At 44.2% G+C, this 27,526-nt stretch overlaps 1 protein-coding gene across 1 annotated transcript; it reads left to right on the forward strand.

The window, feature by feature from the left end:
* The first annotated feature begins 161 nt into the window (after positions 1-161).
* Positions 162-27,390, forward strand: COG4 (component of oligomeric golgi complex 4). The gene is made up of 19 exons (XM_032325227.1): positions 162-363; positions 1,967-2,049; positions 2,760-2,874; positions 5,216-5,390; positions 6,188-6,381; positions 9,298-9,403; positions 10,120-10,277; positions 11,231-11,289; positions 12,085-12,218; positions 15,909-16,027; positions 16,602-16,768; positions 17,588-17,753; positions 21,960-22,022; positions 24,485-24,601; positions 25,174-25,266; positions 25,838-25,921; positions 26,189-26,290; positions 26,502-26,630; positions 26,831-27,390. Exons 1-19 carry the CDS (start codon positions 196-198, stop codon positions 26,963-26,965), a joined length of 2,367 nt encoding a protein of 788 aa, XP_032181118.1. The 5' UTR covers positions 162-195; the 3' UTR covers positions 26,966-27,390.
* The last annotated feature ends 136 nt before the right edge of the window (positions 27,391-27,526 follow it).

The following is a 27,526-nucleotide window of genomic DNA, read 5'->3' on the forward strand; positions in this document are numbered from 1 at the left end:
GACATTGAAAATTAGTTAAACATACCTTATGCCCGTCACTTTCCCAGGAGAAAAGAAATCAAACAGACCTTTTAAAATGTACTTAAAAAAAAAAAAAAAAAAAACCTACCCATAAATCCGTCGGGCATTTTCTTGGGCAGCCGCATGGCCGGGCGCGCAAACGAGGCGGGGGCCTCGCGGGGCCGGAAGAGCGAAATGGGGACCAAGATGGCGGATCTCGAGTCCCCTCAGAAGCTGTCAGGGGTTCCTTCGTCTGAGGGGATGGGAGGAGGCTGCTGCTCGGAAGTCTCTACTGAGCTCATTCGCTCCCTGACCGAGCTGCAGGAGCTAGAGGCTGTATACGAACGGCTCTGCGGCGAGGAGGTGGGGGGATGGCCCAGGGGCAGGGGGCTTAGGAGACGTCAGTCTTGGGAATTCCGGGCTGTGGGAAGTTCTCTCTCTGCCTCTGCCGAGGGAAACAAAAAAAGCACTTATTGAAGAAGGAGGAGTGTAGTTGAGTGTATCTGGGGGGACGTGACATCTCTGTTCACTTGATCTGGTGTCCCTAAACTTGTTTTCCGTGTTATTTCGGCGATCTGCTTCGTTCCCTTTGATTTCCCTGGCCCTTAATCTTAAGTTTTTCGGCCAGAGCAGTTAGAGTCAACTTGCTTGCTTCTCAAAGTGAGAAAGGCTCCCTTGCATTGAATTAGCAATTAAAAAAATTACGAAACGCTTTCACCGCGTTACCTCCTTTAAGAAGGAAGTCTTTGCAAAGAAACCTGAAGCGTTATAAGACTTTTGTAGGGAATGACTTGGGGGGGGGGGGTGTAGTTTTAGCGTTCGGTAAGTGCACAGCTTTGTAGAAGCTTGAGGTTTTAAGACAGGCACAACTGTCTAATCTTGAACTAGGAACTTTCATCTTTTGGACCCCTGCATTGTGTCAGGGGCATAGACTGTATTCTCTTAAGGATTCCTTGCACCCTCCATTTTCCGTGGCAACCTGATGCTGCCAGTATATTTTTATGATATCATTTGGGTTCCTTGCCACTCAGAAGAAGGAGATCTAAGGCCTGATAAAGTTTAGTAGCTGTTCCCTAAACCAAACTTTTAATTAAGTTTGAGTACAAAAGTCAGTTTCAGCGGAAGGGAGGAGGGATTATTGATATCTAAGAATATCTCCAAATATTAAATTGCACCAAGTAAAGCATTTTATGGTGACATTTTTCAGCAAGATGTGCTTTATAAAATTTAGTATTTTAACAGTCCTAAGCATGCATTCATTAAGGCAGTCAGTTTTTAAGGTGAAATTAAGCCCATCTTCCAGACAGGACAATTTTAGTTCTGTATTTGTTTTTGATGACTGTCAAGGGGACATTCCCCTCTGGATCCTACTGAACTATTTTAATAGAAATATATAGCTGATATTGATGGCTGTTAATAAACAATGCTTCACATACTCTGTTAAGCACTTTACATTTGTTACCTTGTTTGGCTCTCACAACAGTCCTATAGGATATGTATTACGTTTTACAGATGAAGAAACTCAAGCATTTAAGAAGGTTAATGTCTTTTGCAGTAATGCAGTAAATAACTTTGCTGAGAGAATTAATGTTTTTATCCCTTCTGGGTACTGACTGTACACTATGAAGGGACTTTTTGTAACTTCCACTTTGAAAGTTTCATTTAGCAATTATATTTTAAAAGCCTTCCTGCATTAGGTACTATGCTACTTATATTGAATTAAAGTTTACTTCTGGCCTTTATGGTGTTCATCTGCTAGATGGGATAAAATATACAATAGGTAGCAGCCAGCATGCAATGTGATACATGCAAAAAAATGAAGTATTGTTGGTTAAAGTCCTAGGAGAACTCAGTGAAAGGAAAGACATTCGAAACGGGATTCACCCTTAAGCTAAGTGGTTGGGTTAGATTACTCTTAAGGTTCCTTCTGACCATTCTGGTGACAAAATGCTTGTCTGTGTTTCAGAAACTGGTAGAGAAAGAACTGGATGCTCTTTTGGAACAGCAAAACACCATTGAAAGTAAAATGGTCACTCTCCATCGAATGGGGTGAGTCTCCCAGCTCAGCAAGAGCTATTGTCATTCCGACAAGGTCCACTGGATGGATAAATTACTGTTTTTCCTAACTTTCTGTTGTAAAATGCCACTTGACTTTGAAATGTAGAGGAGGATTATTTCAGGATGAAATGAACACTTAAGGGTATAGTCAAGTGGTTCTCAAAAGTGTCCTTGGAAGTATCAAACTCATTGGGAAACTTGTTGGAAATGCAAATTACAAGTCGCCACTCAAAACCTACTGAATCAGAAACTTTGCGCATAGAGCCAAGGAATCTGACAAGCCTTTAACAGGCACACCCACTGATCCTGATTATGGTTCAAGGTTGAGAACCACTGTTTTTACAAACTTTGGGTATTTGCTAGGCATAAAAATTGCTCTTTGATCTCATCACCCTCTTTGCTTGTTGGTTAGCGCACTTTATACTCAGCAATGGGGAGCATCTATTCTCTGGTTCTTTAGCAGTACCTATTTAGAGGTCTGTTTAGTAGTTATAAAAAGTCATTTTTTCAATTTAGTACAGACCTGAGTTTTCAGCAAAATACTCTTTAGGAAAATCTGTGAGTAGAGTGAACTGAGCTAAAAGTTGTGGGGAAGTACAAAGACAGTAGAAGACATAGTCTCCATTTACAAAAAAAATTTTCCATCTCTTATTCCTACCTTCTGCCTCTATGGATGTATATGTGCTGTCATGTGTCTCCAGTCCCAATCTGCAGTTGATTGAAGGAGATGCAAAGCAGCTAGCTGGAATGATCACCTTTACCTGCAACCTAGCTGAGAATGTATCCAGCAAAGTCCGTCAGCTTGACTTGGCCAAGGTAATCCTGTTGAACTTCTGATGTTTGAGTTAGTAGGGGGCAATAGAGAGGCCACCGCATTAGAAATTACAGTAGCACCATTCAATAGAAATTTAATCCAAGATAGTAAAACCCAACAGAGAGGCAGAAGAAGAGAAAACTCAAGACCAGTACATCTTATGAATAAGGACATAAAAATCCTTAGCAACACCAACAAACCAAATCTAGCACCACATGAAAAAGAATATACTATGACCAAGTGGGATTTATCCCAGGAATGCAGAGTTGCTTTAACATCTGAAAATTAGGGGCACCTGGGTGGCTCAGTCGACCTGATCTCAGAGTCCTGAGGTCGAGCCTTGCATCAGCTTCCTGCTCAGCAGGAGGCCTGCTTCTCCCTCTCCCACTCCCCCTGCTTGTGTTCCCTCTCTCGTGCTCACTCTCTCTCTGTCAGATAAATAAATAAAATCCTTTAAAAAAAAAACCCTGAAAATCAATTAATATATCTACCACATCAGTAGAGTAAAGGATAAAAACACATGATCATCTCATAAACTCAGAAAAGGCATAAACTCAAAAAAAACTTGTAATAAAAGGAACTTCCTCAACCTGATAAAGGCCAATTACAAAAATCCCACATCTGACTTCATACTTACCAGTGAAAGACTGGGTGCATTGCCCCTAAGATCAGGAATAAAATAAGGATGCAGCTCTTCTTTTCTTCAACATTGTACTGGAATTCCTAGCCAGGCATTTAGGCAAGAAAATGAAATAGAAATCATCCAAATTGGAAAAGAATATAAACCATACATTTAACTTTAGATTTTCCTAGTAGCCATTTTTCTTTCTTTTTTTTTTAATTTTTTTTTTAAAGATTTTATTTATTTATTTGACAGAGAGAGATCACAAGTAGGCAGAGAGGCAGACAGAGAGAGAGAGGGGGAAGCAGGCTCTCCGCTGAGCAGAGAGCCCTGTATGGGACTCGATCCCAGGACCCTGAGATCACGACCCGAGCTGAAGGCAGAGGCTTAACCCACTGAGCCACCCAGGCGCCCCTTTCTTCATTTTTCTATTTTTCCTCTTTCTTTCTCTTTTCTTCCTTCCTTCCTTCTTTCTTTATCTTTCTTTCAAGTAGGCTCTGCACCCAACATGGGTTTTAAATGCATGACCCTGAGATAAAGAGTATCATGCTTTCCTGACTGAGCCAGCCAGGTGTCCCACTAGTAGCCAGTATTTTTTTTTTTTTTCATTATTTTAAAAAGTAAAACAGAGGGTCGCCTGGGTAGCTCAGTTGGTTAGGCATGTCTTCGGCTCAAGTCATAGTCCCAGGGTCTTGGGATTGAACCCCACATCAGGCTCCCTGCTCAGTGGGGAAACTGCTTCTCTCTCTCCCTCTTGCTCTTTGAAATCAATCAATCAATCTTTTTAAATTCAAAAATAAATAAAATATTTTAAAAATAAAAAATAAAATAGAAATAGGTGAAAATAATCTTAGTAATATGTTTTATTTAACCCATTATATCCAAAATACCATTTAAACATATGATTACTATAAAATGGTATTAATGAGACATTTTGCCTTATGTCTATACTAAATCTTTGAAGGTCAGTGTGTGTTTTACACATCTTAATTTGGACTAGCCACATTTCAAGTCCTCAATGGCCATAGAGTATTAATGACTACTGTAGTGAATAGCAGAGGATCTGAGTTCCTGAATAAGTCAGTCCCAGTCTCAGTTTTCCCCTGTGAAATACCATAACTCTTTCCAATCTATTTGTTGAGATTCTGTAAAAATAAATTACCACAAAATGCTAATAGCCACACAACCACCAAGTCACATTGTTAAGGTTTTTTTTTTAACACATTCTTGCTTATTCTAGGGGAACCTGACTGGCTCGGTAAGAAGAGAGCACAACTCTTGATCTTAGGGTTGTGAGTTCTAGCCCCATGTTGGATGTAGAAATTACTTAAATAAACAAAACTTAAAGAAAAAAAATCTTGCCTATTCTAAAAGAAAAATATTTTCCACATGTATCACTTATCTTATTACTTGGTTTATAATATCCTCTTCCCAAATGTTAAATACAGCCTGATTCCATTATTAATTTAATAGCATCGGCCAAATACAAATATGGCTTGTCCCTGTTCCTGTTTCCATTAAAATGAATGACCTCGTCACGTAAATAAAATTGCATGATACTGTCGGTGCTATTGATCATCATCAGTAACAGTTTTATAACTGGTCTTGGTTTTGGTTCAGGGCCTCGGGTTAACTGGATTCTCCTCCTGAATCTCCCTACCTTCTGAAGAGATGTTTTGAAAGAATAGGGCATTGTTTCTAAGCACCAGGTCTTTTTGCAGAACCGCCTCTATCAAGCCATTCAGAGAGCTGATGATATCTTGGACCTGAAGTTCTGCATGGATGGAGTTCAGACTGCTTTGAGGAATGAAGATTATGAACAGGCTGCGGCCCACATTCATCGCTACTTGTGCCTGGACAAGTCAGTCATTGAGCTCAGCCGACAGGGCAAAGAAGGTGACATCCATCCCAAATTGTTGATTTCTATGGTCGTTACAAGTATCTGTAATCTGGTTTAAGCACCTATAATTTCTGGTTGAGTTACAAGCATCTGTAATCTGAACAAGGCAAACTCACCCAAGAAAAGGGTATCAGGCAATTTCCTTGTCTGATACTCAACCCTGTAGAGGTTGTAGACTACCCTAGGACAGGTGTTGTTATTCCCATTTTATGGAAAAGGAAACTGAATCCAGATCTACTGTTCCTCTGGCCAGTGGGTTTTCACTTGACCATATCACCTACTTACAAAATTGAATTCTTAGCCTGGCTTTTCAGGCCTTCTGTGATTTCAACCCACCTTGTCTTTCTCACTTTGTTTCATGCTGTTCACTCACGCATCCATTCATTGTGCATGTATATAGAATACTCTGTATGCCAGAGTTTATATTACTTGCAATACCCTAGAAATATTTTTTTCATCTTTTTATCTCTATTCCTTTGCTCATTTCATTCCCTTGGCCTGGAATGTATGTACTTGTTTTTCAGGTATCAAAACCCTGCCCATCTTTAAAACATAGGATATCATTTCTGGGAAGACTTTTCTAATTAACTTCAACTGAAATGTGACTTGTGGACACTTTCTTACTACACTTATACACTTAGTTTGTTATAGTTACTTGTGCACAGATCTTACTTTTTTTTTTCGCTCGATTAGAACTTCTGTATATTTTGAATGAATAGTGGTGCACAAAATGGCATGGACCCGAGAGAGTACGATTCTTTACATTATTTCCCATTTTCCTCCCATTGTGCAGGCAGCATGATTGACGCCAACCTGAAATTGCTGCAGGAAGCTGAGCAGCGTCTCAAAGCCATTGTAACAGAGAAGTTTGCCATTGCTACTAAGGAAGGGGATCTGCCCCAGGTGGAGCGCTTCTTCAAGATCTTCCCACTGCTGGGTCTACATGAGGAGGGACTAAGCAAGTTCTCAGAATACCTTTGCAAGCAGGTATGGCCCCCGATTGCTTGGTAAGAGAGTGGTATGATTCTCTGCCTGCAGATTGGGGCACTGTGTGGATCCAGTTTCTGTGGATTCTTTCTCACTTCTGGATTTAACTCCCGTTTCCTGCTCCCACTGTAGCAGGACTGGATGCATACATTCATTCAACACTTATCTAGCTATGGCCTAGACATCTACTGATCTACATTCAGTTCTGACAGACCGAGTGAAAACATGGGAAAATTAAAATGCAAATTCTCTGACAAGTTGAATCACCCTTTTTAAGATGTCAGCCAGAAACTGGCTTCTTTTAAGAGCATTCAGAGTTGTTGGCTAGTTGTTTTCAGACTTCATAACCAGGATTGGGTCTCAAAATAAGCCACATTGAGATGAAGGGGGTGAGGTCACTTAAGGTTAAATCCTGAAAAAGAGACAGGTTTCAGTTAAAGACTCAGCCCCTTCCCCTTGACGTTAGATGGAAAGATGCAAATCTCAGCAGACGTGTGCAGAGGGTTGTTTATATGTCAGAGTACATCCTGCCCCCTCCCCCCCAGCAGATTCTCTGTGATAGAACACTATTCTGCATTAAGAAAAATGAGACAGGGCGCCTGGGTGGCTCAGTTGGTTAAGCGACTGCCTTCGGCTCAGGTCATGATCCCGGAGTCCCGGGATGGAGTCCCGCATCGGGCTCCCAGCTCCATGGGGAGTCTGCTTGTCCCTCTGACCTCCCCTCTCATGCTCTCTCTCTCTCTCACTCTCTCTCTCAAATAAATAAATTAAAATCTTTAATTAAAAAAATACTAAAAAAAAAAATGAGACAGTTCTGAATGTGCTAACCTGTTTCTTTTTCTAACATATGGTTAAGTTAAACAACTATATGCAGCATTTTTGCTTCAAATGACAGAAGTGGCCATAAAATACATGTTTGTATAAGGGTTAATAATGGTTTTCTCTGGAGAAGAGATTTAGGAGACTAAGAGACATAGATAAAGGAAGAACTGCTTTTCACTGAGCACTCCTTTATTCCTTTTGAATATTTAAGTGTGTATGTCTTAACCATTCTCAAAAATTTATAAAAAACAAAATATAAGGGGGGCCTGGGTGGCTCAGTGCGTTAAAGCCTCTGACTTCAGCTCAGGTCATGATCCTGGGATTCTGGGATCAAGCCCCACATCAGGCACTCTGCTCAGCGGGGAGCCTGCTTCCCCACCCCCCGCCCCCACGCCTGCCTTTCTGCCTACTTGTGATCTCTGTCAAATAAATAAAATCTTAAAAAATAAAATAAAATATAAGGGGGATATGTGGGGCTGACCTTTTTTTTTTTTTTTTTAAGATTTTTTTTTATTTATTTAACAGACAGAGATCACAAGTAGGCAGAGAGGCAGGCAGAGAGAGAGGAGGAAGCAGGCTCCCAGCTGAGCAGAGAGCCCGATGTGGGCCTCGATCCCAGGACCCCAGGATCATGACCTGAGCCGAAGGCAGAGGCTTTAACCCACTGAGCCACCCAGGTGCCCTAGCCATTTTTTATCAGTACTTTGCCATCTTGATCTAGAAATGGCTTCTACTTTAAATCCCTTTAAAATAAATCAAATCTTGGGGCACCGGGGTGATTCAGTGGGCTAAGCCTCTGCCTTCAGCTCAGGTCATGATCTCAGGGTCCTGGGATCGAGCCCCCACATCGGGATCTCTGCTCAGCGGGGAGCCTGCTTCCCTGTGGGGAGCCATGCACTTGTGGATGGCAGTCACGTAGGTGACTAGGCCCAGGACAATGGGACTGTGAATGTTTAACCCAAGGAAATTGGGTGCGTTCATGGATGACGCCAATTCAATGCCTATAGTCATAGGTTGGGTATATTATTAACCTAATAAGTCATGGGATAGACACAGGACATGTAGAACAATGGGCACCTGCAGAGTCACGTAGATGTTCACGGGCACCTCACATGCTCTTCGATAAGGTCACCTGTAGGGTTTATGATTGGTGCATAGGTATAGCGCGTGATGTGATGTTTGATCCTTATGTAAGCTTTGGGACTATAATAGGGGGCTAAAATTGTGGTGCGGGGTTCCCGGATCAAGATATGTAAAAGACTGACAATAAAGAAGTTTGCCACTCAACCTCGTCTGCGGGTCGTTCTTGCGGGTCGAGAGCGACATCTGGTGCCGAAACCCGGGAGAACGACCCGCAGACGAGGTTGAGTGGCAAACTTCTTTATTCTCTCTCTCTCTCTCTCTCTGCCTGCCTCTCTGCCTACTTGTGATCTCTGTCTGTCAAATAAATAAATTTTTAAAAAATTATAAAATAAATAAAATCTTAAAAAATAAATAAGTAAATCCCTTTAAAATCCCTTCTGCAGTACCCATATTCCTTGTCCTGCTCAATGAAGCACCATTTTTGTTTGTTTGGGGTTTTTTTAGGATTTTATTTATTTGACAGAAAGAGACAGCCAGAGAGGGAAACAAGCAAAGGGAGTGGGAGAGGGAAAAGCAGGTTTCCTGCTGAGCAGGGAACCCAGTACAGGGCTCGATCCCAGGACCCTGGGACCATGACCCAAGCCGAAGCAGACACTTAATGACTGAGTCACCCGGGCACCGTCAATGAAGCACCATTAATGATAACTTTGAGTTATCCTTTGAGGTGATTATTGGAAGTGGGGACTTTCTCTTTTGGGTAATGGCAATACATACCTTCAAAGAAAAGGAAAGCATTATTTATATCTTTGAATTAAAGAAGAGTTACCACAATGCTCAAGTTCTTTGTCTTGCGTGAGGCCCAGACAACTCAGAGCCCCCAAGGGATGTTCCTCTATCCTCTCTAAGCTTTCAAGCATCAAAGCAAACATGGGAAAAGAGAGTCAAGGGAGGTCTTTTTGGAAAACTAAAACTAGCCTTTGATCCGAGAATTGTGGATTTTCCACTTTTCAGGTGGCCAGTAAATCTGAGGAGAATCTGCTGTTGGTGCTGGGGACAGACATGAGTGATCGGAGAGCTGCAGTCATCTTTGCAGATACACTCACTCTTCTTTTTGAAGGTAAATCTCCTTTTCCACTTGAGAGAGACTGGAGATTTCACCACTTAACACCCACATCCTAGGTTTTCTTCTCCCCTTGCTTGCCTGATGCCTTCATTTTACTCCTATAGCTTGCTGTGTATTGATTGATACATTAGAGAATTAACCTTTTTTTTTTTAAGATTTTATTTATGTATTTGACAGAGAGATTACAAGTAGGCAGAGAGGCAGGCAGAGAGAGAGAGAGAGAGGGAAGCACTCCTACTCCCCGCTGAGTAGAGAGCCTGATGCGGGGCTCGACCCCAGCACCCTGAGATCATGACCTGAGCCGAAGGCAGAGGTTTAACCCACTGAGCCACCCTGGCGACCCTGGAGAATTAACTTTTTATTTCAGTATCTAATTAGCAAAAATTAGGCTCTCAAGTCTTTTAAGCCACCCTGTCCCTCAAGACCCAAATGCTAAGAGTAAATTTAACCATAAAGTAAATTATTGGGAAGAGAGTGATGCTGATTTCTAAAGATGCTCCTGTTAAACTATCATACATAAAGTAAATGCCTTCTGATTTACCAAGCACTGTATAAAACAGACATTTGCTTAGCAATTCCCAGTACTGGCAAGAACCATTTGTATTCATTTTGGGAGGTTGAGTTAGACCCCAGAGTCCTGGATAGAAGAAAGGAGTTTATTTTGTGGAAGGAATATTTGGAATCCAGCCCTCTCATTTTCTCCATTCTAGGTATTGCCCGCATTGTGGAGACTCACCAGCCAATAGTGGAGACCTATTACGGGCCAGGGAGACTTTATACTCTGATAAAATATCTGCAGGTGGAATGTGACAGACAAGTGGAGAAAGTGGTGGACAAGTTCATCAAGCAGCGGGACTACCATCAGCAGGTGAGCAGGGGAAGCTGCAGGGGGGTTTGGACACCGTGTGAGCCAGCGATACTGAATGCAATAAATTTAAGGTGCGATAAGGAAGGGACGAAAGCAGAAATAGATAGAAAAATACATGCCAAATGCAAACTGCCTGCATCTTGCCTCTCAGCAGCTTACTTTGGATTTGAGGTCTTATGATGATATAGTGCAAGACTGAGAAAGAAGTAGAAGGGGCTTCTTGAAACAAACAGAAACATTAGAGCACCTCTCTATCACAGAATGTGCAACAGTACCTTCTAGTGGTATAAGAATTCTATTTCTTAAGGTCCTGTTAAGTGTCAAGTCATTTGTCTCAGATTTCTCCTTGGTTCTTTAAGTGCTCACAGTAACACTTGCTTTTTTTGTGAACTTTATTTCTCCTTTCCTTTGAGCAGAGGAAGTAAGTAGGATTTAGAAATAGGGGTAGCCGGGTGCCTGGGTGGCTCAGTGGGTTAAGCCGCTGTCTTCAGCTCAGGTCATGATCTCGGGGTCCTGGGATCGAGTCCCGCATCGGGCTCTCTGCTTGGCAGGGAGCCTGCATCCCTCTCTCTCTCTCTCTCTGCCTGCCTCTCTATCTACTTGTGATCTCTCTCTCTCTCTCTCTCTCTCAAATAAATAAATAAATAAATAAAAATCTTTAAAAAAAAAAAATAGGGGTAGCCATTCAGCTTTATTTCTAGAACTCTAGGAGAGTAGGCAGTAGTTCATTCGAACACCATTAACATCACTTCTAAGTGCAATAATAGAGGAGAACATTAGAATCTAAATCAAAAGTAAATTTTTGGCTCATCATGCTGATAGCCTACTTTTGGTCTGCCTGTTAAGCAAACTAAACTTAAACATTCTTTTATGCCAGAAGTTTGGAGGGACCAGCAAGAGGGAGGTAGAAGGAGGGTGGGGAAGAACATTCTCATTTCTTTGGTATATTGCAGTTCCGGCATGTCCAGAATAGCTTGATGAGAAATTCTACAACAGAAAAAATAGAACCAAGGTAATAACCCTCTTTTTCTTAGCCCATAGGAGTTTGAATTGGTAATTGTGTATCATTCAGAGACTGCTCTGTTACTATGTGATCTGTGTTTCAGAAATACTCTGACTCAAGCTTTTATTTTTTTCTAATAAAAATATGCTTGTTAAAATTCAGACATTAAAAAAATGTATTCAATCAGTAAATTTTTACTGAATACACATTTTGGGTCAAACACTGGTCTTTGGTACTGGGGATGTGGCAGCAAGCAAAGTAAGCAAACCAGACATAATTCTTTCCTTGTGGCATCTGTAGTCTATAAAGTAGATAATAATAATACCTAACATATATATAGTATTTACTGTATGGCATACATTGTTTTATGTTTTCAAATTGGGAAGTATGAGTCCTTCAACTTTGTTAATTTTTTCAAGATTGTTTTCCTTTTCATCTGAATGGCCATGGGTCACAGTTTAATAGTGTATTCTAAAATCCCACCATAGCTAAATAAGAGGTTGGGGAGGTGTGGTTCCTTTCATGTGAAGCATAGGTAAACCACTAGCAAAACTACACCTCCCATTCTCTTATTTAGCCCTGACATTATTTTAGTGGTGAGTGGGTTCAGGTGAAACAGTAAGTAGAGTATGTGGTTGAAGCTGTCTCTGAGTATAATCGGGCCAGCAGAGCCAGTATGACTATCTGGCAGAACTGACCCTTCTGGGCCCAGTGGGAGAGGGAGTTTGGGACTGTGTTTGCCCAGTAGTTCTTATATCTGGGAATCCAGTGTCCTCCTTCTTACTCCTGCTCCATGTCTCTCAGGGAACTGGACCCTATCCTGACTGAGGTCACCCTCATGAATGCCCGCAGTGAGCTGTACTTACGCTTCCTCAGGAAGAGGATCAGCTCTGATTTTGAGGTGGGGGACTCCATGGCCTCAGAAGAAGTAAAGCAAGGTAAAAGGCATTTCCCATATTTTCTGGGAGGGCTAGGACAGAGTTGGCATTGATCTCTTTTTTTTTTTTTTTTTTTTAAGATTTTATTTATTTGTTTGACAGATAGAGATCACAAGTAGGCAGAGAGGCAGGCAGAGAGAAAGGGGGAAGCAGGCTCCCTGCTGAGCAGAGAGCCCGATGTGGGGCTTGATCCCAGGACCTTGGGATCATGACCTGAGCCGAAGGCAGAGGTTTAACCCACTGAGCCACCCAGGTGCCCCTGGCATTGATCTCTTCATCACACCACACTGCTCTTGTAAGCCACAGATCTCTTAACAAGGAAATAACTAGCACTTCTTAGCCTTTGTAGTCTGTGACTCCCAAAAAGAAAGACAGACTTACTGAATATTAGAATTAGACTCGCTCTATGAGACCATTTAGTCATTTTACAGGTGAGGAAAGCTAATGTCCAGAATGGTTAAATTATTTTCCTCTAATCCTTTCTCCGCACCATGTTTCGTTGCCAGCTCGACTTAGGGATTAGTATTTAATATTTAATATAAATATAAAATCAATAAATATAAGTAGTATAAATAATAAATAGTATTAGTATTTTATAAATAAATAAATTTAATATAAATAGTATTTAATATAATTAAGCCAGCCACCTGGCTGGCTTAGTTGGTGGAGCATGTGACTCTTGATGTTGGGAATGTGAGTTTGAGCCCCACATTGGGTACAGAGATTACTTAAAAATAAAATCTTAAAAAATAATAATGATAAAAAATAAGTATATAAATAAGATAGGTGTTTTGCGCACATGATGTGTAGGTACACAGAACAAAAAGATATACTTAATTCCGTAAGGATACTTTCTGGAGTGATAAGAATATTCTAAAACTGGATTGTGCCTATTATTACAAAACTCTGTAAAGTTACTTTAAAAAAAAAAATTTGAAATGTACATATACAAGGTGTGAATTTTATAGTATGTAACACTTCAGGGGCTCCTGGGTGGCTCAGTTGGTTAAGCGTGGGCCTTCGCCTCAGGTCATGAGCCTAGAGTCCTGAGATCGAGCTGTACACACTTGCTCTCTTTCTCTCTCTCTAAAATAAATAAAATCTTTTTTTAAAAATAACACTTTCAGGGGTGCCTGGGTGGCTCAGTGGGTTAAAGCCTCTGCCTTCGGCTCAGGTCATGATGCCGGGGTCCTGGGATCGAGCCCCATGTCAGGCTCTCTGCTCAGCAGGGAGCCTGCTTCCTTTTCTCTCTCTGCCTGCCTCTCTGCCTACTTGTGATCCCTGTCTGTCAAATAAATAAAAAAATCTTTAAAAAAAACAAAAAAACACTTTAATACAGTATTGAGCCATAATACTGAAAAAAGAGTATATATTTTAAAGAGTATATGAAAAGAGTATGTAGTATAAAGAAAGCCTTTCACTCCCTCCCTCATTCTCCCAGTTCCCCCAGTCAAAAGTTTTAAAGGGATAAATACATTGGGAAGAAATGTGGGCCATAGTCCAGTTTCATTTACAGATTGATTCTCTGGGTTTTTAAGAAGACCATTTAATTCCTGGTGGTTAAGTATATGTAGGATTCCCTGAACTAGAGACTTGAAACTATCACAGCCTCTCTGGCATTCTACATGACTTTAATACATGGCAAGGGAATTATTTATATGACCCAGAATGGTATTGCTTTGATGTTTAAAGGAAGATGTATGCTCATTTGGATTTTGATGTGCATTGCTATTCATAAAGACTGTCACTGTTCAGAGCTGTGTGTCCAATACAGTAGTCACCAGCCCCATAGGACTCTCTATATTTACATTTAACTAAAATTAACTAAAATTAAGAATTCAGTTTCTCCAGGGGCACCTGGGTGGCTCAGTGGGTTGGGGCCTCTGCCTTCGGCTCAGGTCATGATCCCAGGGTACTGGGATCGAGCCCCGCATCGGGCTCTCTGCTCGGCAGGGAACCTGCTTCCTCCTCTCTCTCTGCCTGTCTCTCTGCCTACTTGTGATCTCTGTCTATCAAATAAATAAATAAAATCTTAAAAAAAAAAAAGAATTCAGTTTCTCCAAACTGAGAGTTGCTGAGGGAAGAGGGATAGGGAGAGGGTGGTTGGGTTATGGACATTGGGGAGGGTATGTGCTATGGTGAGTGCGGTGAAGTGTGTAAAAATTCACAGACCTGTACCCCTGGGGCTAATAATACTTTATATGTTAATAAAAAATTTAAAAAAATTTTTTAATTAAAAAAGAATTCAGTTTCTCAATTACATTAGCCACATTTCAAGTGCTGAATAGTGGCTACCATATTAGACAACACAGATATAGAACATGTTAATTACCACAGAAAATTGTGTTGGACCACACTGGTTTAGAGAATGAAATGTAGTGTACCCAATATATTTCAGTCTTTGCCCTGGAAACTTGAGAATTTTAAGGCTTACTAGTTAATTCTAATGGGAAAGAAGTAAAAAGTCCTTTGTACAAACACTTTTACTGTAGGGGTGCCTGGCCTTCTCAGTCAGCGAGAATGCGACTCTTGATCTCAGGATTATGAGTTTGAGTCCCATATTGAGTACAGAGATTACTTAAAGATAAAAATCTTTTAAAAATTACCATAATCTGGGGCGCCTGGGTGGTTCAGTGGGTTAAAAGCCTCTGCCTTCAGCTCAGGTCCTGGTCCCGGGGTCCTGGGATCGATCCCTGCATCGGGCCCTCTGCTCCACGGGGAGCCTGTTTTCTCCTCTCTATCTCTGCCTGCCTCTCTGTCTACGTGTGATCTCTGTCAAATAAATAATAAATAAAATCTTTTTTTTTTAAATTACCATAATCTACAATTACTGTGGTTTCCAGTTATTTCTGATAAGGACAAAACATTTAGAAATAACCCAAGTGTCTAAAGATGAAGTTTAGGGGCGCCTGGGTGGCTCAGTGGGTTAGGCCTCTGTCTTTGGCTCGCATCATGATCTCAGGGTCCTGGGATCCAGCCCCGCATCGGGATCTCTGCTCGGCAGGGAGCCTGCTTCTCTCTCTCTCACTGCCTACTTGTGATCTCTCTCTCTCCTCTCTCTGTGTCAAATAAATAAATAAAACGTTAAAAAAAAGGTTTTAAAAAATGTGGACTGTCTACCTGATAAGCTATCACACAGCCATTAAAAATAAGTAAGTTAAGAAAACAGAAGCTTTGTAGAAACATTGAAAATATTTATGATATAATCTTTTTGGGTTTTTTAATTAATTTTGTATTTGAGTATAGTTGACATACAATGTTACATTAGTTTCAAGCATATATAATATACTTTTTTAAAAGTTTTATTGGTTTTAAATAAGAGAGAGAGAGAGCGAGAGCATGCGCATTGCATGCAAGTGCACGAGCAGGAGGGGCAAAGGGGGAGAGAATCCTCAAGCAGACTCCCCGCTAAGCACAGAGCACTATGCAGGGCTGCATCTCATTACCTGAGATCATGACCAAAATCAAGTCAGGCGCTCAACTTACTGAGCTACCGAGGTGCCCCCCCGGGTGTATATGATATAATTTCTTAAAGCAGAATACAAAATTATGTCTGGACTGTGATTATAACCATGTAAATTATGTACAGACTGGGAGGAAAGACTAGAAAGGAACCTGGGAAAATTAAAACAGTTGAACTTTTTCTCTTGAGGAAGAAAAGTGAGTATCCCTTTCCTGGCTGTCCCCTAGAGCACCAGAAGAGCCTGGACAAGCTCCTTAATAACTGCCTGTTGAGCTGTACCATGCAGGAGCTCATTGGCTTCTATATCACCATGGAGGAGTACTTCATGAGGGAGACTGTCAACAAGGTAGGACAGAGGATACACTCCTTGGAAATGGGGCTTCCTGTGCACAAAACCAGACTGGAGGAGTGGCCAAGGCATGTCACATTTCTTGGCCTGCTTTGAGAATATCCTTGTGTGCAACTGAGCAGTACCCCTTTGTATGATTAGAGGGCATTTTTAGAGTTGTCCTGCTCTCCAAAGACCTAGCTAGGATGTCTTTCCCAAGAATCACAAAAGAACACCTCAGCTCCTCAGGGAGCCCTACTTGTGATCCCCTGCCAGGGAGCCTGCCTACTTCCGTGGAAGTATGTGAGTAAAGAACCTCAGGGAAAAAGGGCCTCTCCTGATGTCTTACGTCCTGGGTAACAGGTGTCCCCAGGGCAAAGGCCCTAAATACTTAATTCTTAACATAGTCATCAGTAGGGAAATGAGCTGTTTTGGCAAGGAGGATCCACACCAGGCTGTGACCAGAGTAAGCAATGTTGGGAGAAAAAAGGGCAAGTTCAAAAAGAAGCAGAACCAGAGCCTATTCCAGAACCATCTAGAACAGTGCCATGCAGAATTGGAGCCCTCACTGGCTGCTTTGCCTTTTGGTTAGGCTGTGGCTTTGGACACCTGTGAGAAAGGCCAGTTGACATCCAGCATGGTGGATGATGTCTTCTACATTGTTAAGAAGTGCATTGGGCGGGCTTTGTCCAGTTCTAGCATCGACTGTCTCTGTGCCATGATCAACCTTGCAACCACGGAGCTGGAGTCTGACTTCAGGTAGGGTTGACTCCCTTTCTACTTTCTAGGAATGAGAAAGGTCCTAGTTTGATTTAATATTGATTCCTGAGGCCCCTGTTGCTTCCTTTTTTTCCCCCATATGATTCTAGTTCAGTGCTATACAGGATAAAACTCCTATCCATGGTACAACATCCTTGGGTCCAGGCAGCTGTAGAGCAGCCAGATATCTTACAGGCTGCATCTGTGCTCCTTGAACTGGACTGGAGGGGTTACTGGCCCTCAGACCTAGGAAAGAGAACAGTCAGCTCAGCTGAAGGCAGTAGGTATAATATAGCAATCATAGTTACCATTGCTATAAACCAAGCACTATACTAATTTCCTGCTCTCATTCAGTCCTGAGAACAACCCTGTGATGTAGGAACCATTACCTCTCTTACAGATGAGGAAACTAGGGCTCAGGGAGAGCAGGCACCTCATAAATGGTGGAATATGGAATGGAGCCCAGAACTGACTCCCAAAACCTGTTCTCTCACCACTTAATGGTACTGCCTTTCACTAAGCTCTGTGCCTCCTCTTGCGTTTGTTGGAGCTCAGTGGCGGTAACTGAAATCCTCATAGGAAGCCAAGAACTGGCCAATATCCTCTATATGTTCTGGTCATATCAATGCCCTTAAAGGGGCATTGGTCTCTCTCAGACCCTGGATGCTCCAATTCTCCTACAATGGTCTCAAGGATTGGTTATTCTCGCAAAAGAGCAGCTCATGCCGCTGGGTTAGGGTCGTGCGCCCTCTCTTCCACCGTCCTGGAAGCCAGATCGAGTGCTGTCAAACTCCATATGCCATTCTGCTTCCCTCCCAGAGACGTTCTGTGCAACAAGCTGCGGATGGGCTTCCCGGCCACCACCCTCCAGGATATCCAGCGAGGGGTGACGAGTGCCGTGAACATCATGCACAGCAGCCTCCAGCAAGGCAAATTTGACACAAAAGGCATTGAGAGCACTGACGAGGCCAAGCTGTCCTTTCTGGTAGGTAGCCCCATAGGTTGGGAGCTGGTCCATTTATTTCAAGAGGTTAAATTATGACCTCTAAGCCACAGTGTAATTAGCTTTCAACTAGAGACTTTTCATCCATTCCCTCTGTAGAAGGAAAACTCCTCCTTTAAGGAAAGCTCCCCCTAGAAGGTTCTGAAACCACTTCTTATTCAGGGACCTATTTCTGAGCAATCCAATCCAGGACATCGCTGTTCCCTGCCTGGAAGGCTGGGCACTAGGAAGCTGTTCCTGGGGCTCCACTGAGTATCAAGCCTGGGTTGCATCTACCACAGAACCGACTGTAATATCTGTGCCAAGCCTCCAGCCCACTTCTCTGAGGGAAGTCCCACAACATGGAGGGGTACTGATCATTTAGGCCTAGCAGGGTGGTTTTCCTAGCACACTTCTTAGGCTTTCAACTTCCTCAGAAAGATGACCTTTTTGAAGCTCTTCGCCAGAATGACGGACAACATGAAGCAGTGTCTTACCAGCTGTATGACAGCTGGGAAGGGAAAAGCATGGAAGGATGAAAGGGCTTATACAAGGTTAACGGCCAGTTTGTGATGAGTCCAAAGAATATAGATGAGTGCTGAGCCTGTGATCAGCCCTTCCTGGCATGTGCTGTATTGGCATGAGTGGTGACAGTGCTGTCAGAGGTCCTTCTGCTCCACCCCCATAATGGCCAGGCTCTAGAGTCTTCTTCGCTCCTGGGGTTCAGAGCCTGAAGGAAACACCCAACAATAGAACTCTCCATTTGTAGCCTACAAAGAGAGTCTCTGGACACCCTGGGGTTAGATGCCAAGTCTGTACCTTTTTTTTTCTCCATGGAAGCAGGGTCCTTGGCTTTTATCAGCTTCTTAAAGGTATCTGTGACCCCCGAAAGAGTTAAGAGCTGTTGTTTATGGAGACAGAGGCATAAACATACTAATATCCATCCACCTGTGCAAGTTAACCCACAGTGACTCATCCTGAGGCAGATTCAGTATGGAGGCTCTTTAGGCAGCCCCGCTGTCTTCCTGTCACTGAAAATATTGTCCCTGAGCATGGGTTCTAGTGATTCGGGATGTCCTGGTTGTTTCCAAGAAAGAGGATCAGCTCCAAGAAGCTTCTGAAATCCGACACCTTTGGAAGACTTTGCCAAAATGTCTGGCAGCCAGTTTCCTATGATCACGAACTGACTTAAATTTTTCATTATATTTGCATTCATTTCATTTTCTACCGAACTTACTTTTATTCTTTCATTTCTCTGCTCAGAAATGACCACCTAGCTGCTGACCACCTCAGAGTTCTGCCCCTTCACGTGGTGGTTTGTTGACAGCTTCTGGAGTCTGACCCATCCTGCCACACTAGTGCTGTTCTTCTCCCCTTGGCCCCACAAGTCCCCATGACACTGGCTGCCACACAGACAGCTTCATTGTTTGAGGGCCCAGAAGATAAGGCCAACAAGAAAGGTGATGCTAAATGCTTTGTGACAGGTTTCCCGTTTTCCCAACGCCATCTACTTAAAATGTCATCACTCCCACTGCGGCACTTATTTCTTATGTCACCTTGATTCATTTGGCTGTCAAGATGAATTCCCCATCGGTGCTGACAGATCAGTCACCACGAGCCACGGATAAGCCCAGTGAATCCATGCTTACAAGGACTGTCAGTAAAATGAAACTTTGAAATCAATAGCTTTTGAACTCAAATCCATTTTCCCCTTATGATAGATTTTTCTTACACCCTTAAATGCCTTGGAAACATTTAAGTTGTGGCCTTCATCCTTGAGCTGTCGTGACAGTGCACTTATTTCTCTGCAGGCTTGTGATGTGAGCAGCCTTGTGTGTGGCATGCTAACGAAGGCTTTAAGTCTTACCCATCCCCCATGAAAGTGGCCTCGGCACTGTCAGCAGCAAGATCTTTCAGTATTGGCTGCAGGACAGTGATGAGGGAAGCACTCTTGGGGACACAAGGGGGATCATCCTAATCTCAGTCCTTGGAGTTCTAGAATTCTTCTTTTACCCCCAAATCCTGAAGCCTCTGACTCATCTCTTGAAAACTGGCTCCTCCCTGCCTTACCCCTGCCTTCATGGTCATGCCCCCAGCACACCAGTTCAGAGAGAGTATGATCCTCTCAAACTCTGTAATTCCACCCCCGCACAGCCTCTAGATTAGTATTCCCAAACCACATCTGTGCGCATCCAGCATTCACCTGGTAGGTAGTAATCCTCGGTGCCATGCTGTTGTCCACAGGAGAGCATGGCTTCCAACTTCTAGTCTGACTTCACTCACCTCTGCAGCTTTACCTCTTGCCATTTCCTGCACATATCTGTGCACTAATTCTGCTGATCCCCAAATACCTTTTGGGGTTTTCTGCCACTCTGCAACTGTTTGTTTTCCCTTCTGCAGAACACATTCATTTACTCATTCATTCAACAAATACTTACTGAGATGCTTCTGTGTATTAGGCACTGCTCTAGGCTCTGGAACTGCACTGCACGATGTAGCAGCCAGTAGGCAGAGATGGCTATTTAAATTTAAACCAATAAATAAAATCTTTAAAAAAAAAAAAAAAAAAGGGACACCTGGGTGGCTCAGTGGGTTAAAGCCGCTGCCTTCGGCTCGGGTCATGATCTCGGGGTCTTGGGATCGAGTCCCGCATCGGGCTCTCTGCTCAGCGGGGAGCCTGCTTCCTCCTCTCTCTCTTTGCCTGCCTCTCTGCCTACCTGTGATCTCTCTGTCAAGTAAATAAATAAAATCTTTAAAAAAAAAAAAAAAAAGGCTGGGGGGGGGGGATGCCTGTGTCTGCCTTCTGCTTAAGTCATGATCTCAGGGTCCTGGGATCAAGTCCTGCATCGGGCTCCTTGCCCAGCAGGAGGCCTGCTTCTCCCTCTGCCTACCTCTCCTCCTGCTTGTGCTCTGACAAATAAATCTTTTTAATAAATAAATAATAAATTTAAACCAAAAATCCAGTTCCTAAGTTGTACTAGCCATATTTCAAGTGTTCATTAGCCTCATGTACAGATGGTTAGGGGCTACTGTACTAGACAATTAAGATATAGAATATTTCTATCATCAAGAAAGTTCTGTTGGGCAGCGTTCTACTAGAGATATAGCTCTAAAGAAAACAGAATAGATCCCTCCCTTTATGGAGCTCTCATTCTAGCGGGAAAGGCAAACAAAATACTACTGGGTAATCCTAAATACCATTAAGAAAATATCAAAGGGGCCTGACAATGCACTAGAGAAAGGCTGATGCGGGTGGAGAAATGTACTCACCCTCATCTTGTCAGAATTACTCCAGCCTTTTGGAGCTGAATTAAGTTCATCTCAGTCACCAATTTCTTCCAAGGAGCTTTCCTTGAATGCCTTAGACCAAAATGTTTCTTTCTTCTAAAATGACCATAGCAGTGTGCCTTAATCATCACTTTTGTTACACGCTGCTTTTTATGATACGTATTTCTGCACCAAGCTTATAAGATGATACAGTTATGAAAGAAGGAGCTCTTAGCCAAGAGTAGGGAGACCTGATTTCTATTTCAGGCTGTAGCCCTGTGGCCTGTCACAAACTTTCTGTCCTCTCATCCTGCTTTATTCTGCATTGTGTTTATCGTTATCTGATATTTCTAATCTCACTTGCCTTCTGGAATATGAACTCTATGAGAGGGTAGATCCCAGGAAACTTTTTTTTTTTAAGATTTTATCTATTTGACAGAGAGACCATGAGCAGGGGGAGGGGCCTACGGAGAAGCAGATTCCCCACTGAGCAAGGAGCCACACATGGGGCTCGATCTCAGAACCCTGGGATCATGACCTGAGCCAAAGGCAGATGCTTAATGGCTCAACTGAGCCACCCAGGTGCCCCAGAAAGCATTTCTTAAACGAATGTCAGCCTTTGCCTCACTGACCTGGGCTTGGAGCTAAGGACTTCTCCCAGACCTGTGTTCCTAAACATGGGACAAAAAGTCCTGAAACCTTGGGTCACTACCCCTGACATTAGATGGCTTTGCTGTCTTAATGTCAGTCACAGGAGAAAGGGCAAGCCTGGTTCACCATTCGGCCCAATCTAAGACCTGAGCACCCTTCCAGATGACCTTGCTGTGTGTGTTCCTTAGCGCTCCTCTGAACCTCAGGAGTACAGCTGTCAGCCAGTCTGGCACTGGAGTGGTTCAGATACCAGTGAGCAGGAAGTCACATTCCTCTGTCTTCATCTCCCAGGTCACCCTGAACAACGTGGAAGTGTGCAGTGAGAACATCTCCACCCTGAAGAAGACGCTGGAGGTATGGAGGACATTGCCTGTCAGCTGCAGCCTCTCTGGGCCTGCCTATGCAGGGAGGGCTGTGCACTGGTTCTGGTGGGGACTGTGCGTCCCCTGGCACGGAGCTAGTCTTCCTTCAGAGCACCAGAGGGGATTCGCTCGTGATCAGCCCACCAGTTGGAAGATCAGAATTCAAATTAGCACTTCCAGCACATACTGAGCCTGTGACCTCGGGCAAGTCCCTTAACTCCCTGAGCCTCAACACTCATCTATAAAACAGATCTCCTTCTTGCCCTCATTTGGGTTTATTGGGGGCATAATTAAAAAGGGATTGAAAGCACTTTAAAAAATTATAAAGTCCTATAAAAATACTAGGAAATTAAGATGAAATAAGGTTTACCAAACCTGCTACAAAGCTGTTGCTGTTACCATTTTTTTTTTAAAGGAAGACTGCACAGTGTGGTGTAAATTGCTTGGGTTTGGAAGTCAGATCCCCCTGGGTTCATAGCTCTGTTTGACCACTGACCAGCTGTGTGGCAGGAGGCGGGTTCTCTAACCTCCTGGAGCCTCAGTGTCCTCATCTATAAATAGGGAGAATGATATCTGCCTCACAGAGTTATTACAAAAATGGAATGTAATAATATAAAATACGTGGTTTGTAAGAGGCATGTCGGGGTAGTTAGTAACTGTACTAACAGTTAATAATTAATAATAGTACAAGACAATTATGCTGCTAAGTATTAGAAAATGAAGGGCCAACTCTCCCTCACTCCAAAAGTCTGCCTCTGGGAGAGGAGGGGAGCCAGGGTCCTGCCATCCCAGCGGACACTGAGTCCGAGGAGGAAATGTTACTGCAGAGACACAGGGCTCAGCGCACAGGCTGATGGTGAGTGTTGGCTTAGGGGTGGGCAGACTGAGGGGGCCAGGAGCCAGCACGGGGGGGCGAGATCCTTGTAACTGATGCAGTTCCTGAAGGAGGCTGAGAGAGAGCAGCCAGGTGGGAGATTCAGATTAGAAATTTACCCCCCAAAAGGCCTTAAAATGGAATATAATAAGAGTGAACCAAAAGCATAGTGTTCGTCACACAGTACCTGTTTGCCAAGATAGCTGTCATCGTTGAGTCACAGCACCTTTTAGATTGTATTCCTTACTTTGTCCTTAAGATTTTGTCCTTAGGATATTGAATTTGGAAGGAGTATTTTGGGAAATGTTAGAAATTTAGACCTGAGCCAGCAGAATTAGCAAGTGAAAAGAAAAGGGTAGCAAAGAGTTGAGAAAACTGTTCCCATGAATCCCACCCACCTTAGACGTGCATTTCACGCGTGTTCTTCCTGAACCGCACCAGCAGCCCTTCGGGACAGGTCAGGTAGCATGAGGAGGTTACAAGGCCAGGCAAAGACAGTGTGTGTTCAGCTGCTGTGGAACTGAGAGCTCCCACCGGCTGCGTCAGACCCCTTGCAGCTAGCTCTTCCGCACTGCTGCCTGCATAGCCAGAAGCGCACAGACTTCTAAGGAGCTCCTGGCAAACCAAAACATGGTGAGTTTCAGGCAGCTCCACTTGTGATGTTCTCCATACCTAGGCTGTTGTACAGGCGTTAGGAACAGGCACTCTGCAGCCAGGATCCCAGCTCGAATCCCAGCTCTACTACTTAACTACTGGGTGGTGTTAGACCAATTACTAACTTCTCTGTGTTTCCTCATCTATACAAAGAGATAGTAACAGTACCTACTTCTTAAGACAGGTACCGTAATTAATAAAAGTTAAATATTTTAAATAGGGCCTGGCATACAGTAAGCACTTAAAACTTAGCTACGATCATGATGATCTCCCTTGGGCACCCAGACCAAATTATTTTATTTTGTTATAAAGATTTATTTATTGGGGTATCTTGGTGTCAAGAGTCAGACGCTCCACTGACTGAGCCACCCAGGCACCCCAGGACCAAATTATCTAAAAAGCAGAAACTATAACATTAAGGCTCGCATCGCCTGAGTGTCCACTGCTTGCCAGGAGCTGTGCTAGGCACTTCATGCATCATCTCCTCCAACTCTCCCAACTACCATAGGGACAGGAATTTGTGTTCCCATTTTATAAACAGGGTAATTGAAGCTCAGAAACTTTTTAAATCACTTGACCAAGGTCACTCAACCAATATGTAGCCAGAATTTGAAGCTAGGAATGGCTGACTCTAAAGGTATGAAAAAACTTCCGATTTTTGTGTTTTTTATTCATACCCCCTGATACCAATACTCTCATCTTACAAAGGGAGAAATGAGAGCCAAGTGCTAGCCACTGGGATAGAATCCAAGTTTTCTGAAACCTCTCAAGGACTCTTGCCTAGGAGTGTAGTGGACTGTAGCTATTCCCAGGGAAAGCTGGAGTCGGAGAAATGGCTGCTTGCACATGGGCACCTTCTCCACCCTCCCCGCACCCGCACATCCCAGCCATGCTTGGAAGCCTGATAACTGGGTACTCTCCCCTAGAGTGACTGCACCAAGTTGTTCAGCCAGGGCATTGGAGGGGAGCAGGCCCAGGCCAAGTTTGACAGCTGCCTTTCTGACTTGGCTGCCGTGTCCAACAAATTCCGAGACCTCCTGCAGGTAAGCCCCAGGATCAGTTGTTGACTGAATCCTGTGCCTGTGTGTTGCTCTGAGAATATTGTTACTGGTTTATTACGGGATCAGTATACATAAGGAACAAGGAGAAGTGAGGGAATAGCATGCAAGACACTGAGCTCATGTGAGTCCCTTGAAGATGCGTTTTTCAGCAGTTGTCATCCTGACAAGCCAGCATTGTGGTCCTTTGAGTCTCCACTTGGCCCCCAGTGCCAAGAGCCCAGAAAGGTGCTCAGAGGAAGTGCAGCCACATGGTTACTCAGACCTGCAGCCTGGCCTTAGGCAAAGGTGCTGCCTACTATCAGGTACTCAGAAATCTCTTGAATTTGCCAAACCAACCCCATAGCCTGGACCTGAGTTGGCACAAATCTGGAAAGGAACAGGTTGTTTATGACCTCTTCGATTAGCATTTTCTGGTAGACTTTGGACAGGCTCACAGAAAAACCAGAGAACTAGAGTAACACCGTGGCAGTCACAAGATGGGTGGAGCAGAAGAAAGGAAGGGCAAGGTATATGCATCTTCTGTGTCTGCTGTGTCTCTGCCTGTCTTTCCGCAGGAAGGGCTAACGGAGTTAAACAGCACAGCCATCAAGCCGCAGGTGCAGCCTTGGATCAACACCTTCTTATCTGTCTCCCACAACATCGAAGAGGTCAGCCTGACCATAGGCAGCCATCAGGCCCAGAATTATTCCTCATTCTCCAGCTCCCTGGCTGGAGGGCAGTGGAGCTGTCTGAACAGACCGGCCCTTCCCTGCCCCTTTGGCCCACTTTCCTCACTCTGGCAGACGAGGTTCTTCCCAGGGAACAGGTTGTTCCTGCAGACAGACAGGCTCTGAAAGACACCTGTAGGGGGTTTTCCATGACCTGGCACATCCTCTTTTATTAAGGCTTTTTGCCCTATCTATCACACTTAAGAGCTTTTTTCTTAGCCTAATGATGTCATTCCTGCAGAACATGAATCCAAAAGGAAATAAAATGCCAGGAGCTTTACCATATTGTGTGGCCACTGCTGCAGCCCAGGGCCATTTCCTGATCGGAAGTGTGATATAAAAGCAGCAGTAGCATATGTCAGCTTGGATGTCCAAGCTGCTTCACCTGGATGAGTCAGAAGCTAGAGAGGAAAGACCTCTTCCTCTGTTTTCTTAGAGGGGTGAAAGTGGGGGGTAGGGTGAATGGTACTTTCTGGAGAAACTCCCAGTGACCCAGCTTGTTTCCTGACAGGAAGAATTCAACGACTATGAGGCCAATGACCCCTGGGTACAACAGTTCATCCTTAACCTGGAGCAACAAATGGCGGAGTTCAAGGTAAGCAGGGGCTGAGAGACCAGGTTATGGAATTACCCACTTCTGCCCAAATCAGCGGCCTTTGGCTTCTCATCACACTCCACTGGGAATCCCGAAAACGCTTCCAGGCCCCAGCCTGTAGACATACTCCAGCCTGTAGACATACTGTAGACATCGGGGACGATGGCCTCTTGTAACTGTGCTTACTACCCCCACCCCCAAAGACTCCTGTTGGAGGCAGAGGGGCTTAGGTACGACTCTTGCTTATGTCTAACCTCTTGTGTGCAGGCCAGCCTGTCTCCAGTCATTTATGACAGCTTGACTGGCCTCATGACCAGCCTTGTTGCAGTCGAGTTGGAGAGAGTGGTGCTGAAATCCACCTTTAACCGGGTAAGGTCCAGGGAGTACAGGTCCCCAGCTCTTGTTTTTCCTCTGAGGAAGACAAGACCTGCCATCCTAGGCCTTGCATCCCCTCAGTCTGCTGCCTGCAGCTCCCTGCACATCCAGCTGCAGTCCTGCCCTGGCATCTGAGGCCTTGGAGCTGCCTGAGGCACAGGAGGGCCAGGCCTTGAACGCTGGCTGAGCTTGCACTCCCTTGCAGCTGGGCGGTCTGCAGTTTGATAAGGAGCTGAGGTCACTCATCGCCTACCTTACCACAGTGACCACCTGGACCATCCGAGACAAGTTTGCCCGGCTCTCCCAGATGGCCACAATCCTCAATCTGGAGCGGGTATGTGTGGCTCCCTTGACCTGGTGAGGGAAAGGTAACTGGGAAGAGAGGCAGAAACAACATTTGGATAGACTCTTCTCAAAACCAAGTGTCCACCAGTAGCCCAGCACTACAGAGCATCTTCTTCCTGGACACCGCCTTGCTCTGTCTTCTCTCAGGGTAGCCTCTCATTGCTGACTTGCCAGTGTTCTTCCTCACAGGTCACGGAGATCCTAGATTACTGGGGCGCCAACTCTGGCCCACTGACATGGCGCCTCACCCCTGCCGAAGTACGCCAGGTGCTGGCTCTGCGCATGGACTTCCGCAGCGAGGACATCAAGAGGCTGCGCCTGTAGCCGTGGCCCATCTGGCCTGTCATTCTTCAGGCTCTGTTCCCTAAGTGGCCACGGCCAAGTAGCTGAGCAAGGCTGTCTGGCTTGGGGAGCTCTGACAGCACAGACTGTTCCACTGCAAACAGCAGGAAGTAAGGCCCAGCTCACCCTGCTGTCTGTACTCAGGCCTGTCTGCGTGGTGCTTTGCAGGTAGCCTCCCCCCACCAAGAGAGGTGAGTCCCTCGGGCTCCTAATTATGTGGGAAAGCCAAGGCAGGCCAGCTTTCTGCATGGGCAGTCATTCTCTCCTCCTTAGACACTACAGCAAACAGGCTGCCTCCCAGCCAGCCCTAAAGGACTTGGGTGTATCTGGGGCCCCGGGGAATTAGGTTTACTCTGAAAGGCTGTGATGTTTATGATCACCCTGAATAAAGACACTCCTTGGAGAGATGCCAGCGTGCTGTTTCCAGGGAGGGCTGGATGCTACACGGTAAGACAGGTCCACAGTTGCACTGAAGTGTGAAAGCAAAAGCCTAAAGCCTCAGCCTCCTCCTGCACCCCAAGGGGTACACAGCCACCGTCAGGA

Source organism: Mustela erminea, chromosome 19 (genome assembly GCF_009829155.1).
Source record: "Mustela erminea isolate mMusErm1 chromosome 19, mMusErm1.Pri, whole genome shotgun sequence".
In the NCBI taxonomy this organism is placed as follows: domain Eukaryota; kingdom Metazoa; phylum Chordata; class Mammalia; order Carnivora; family Mustelidae; genus Mustela; species Mustela erminea.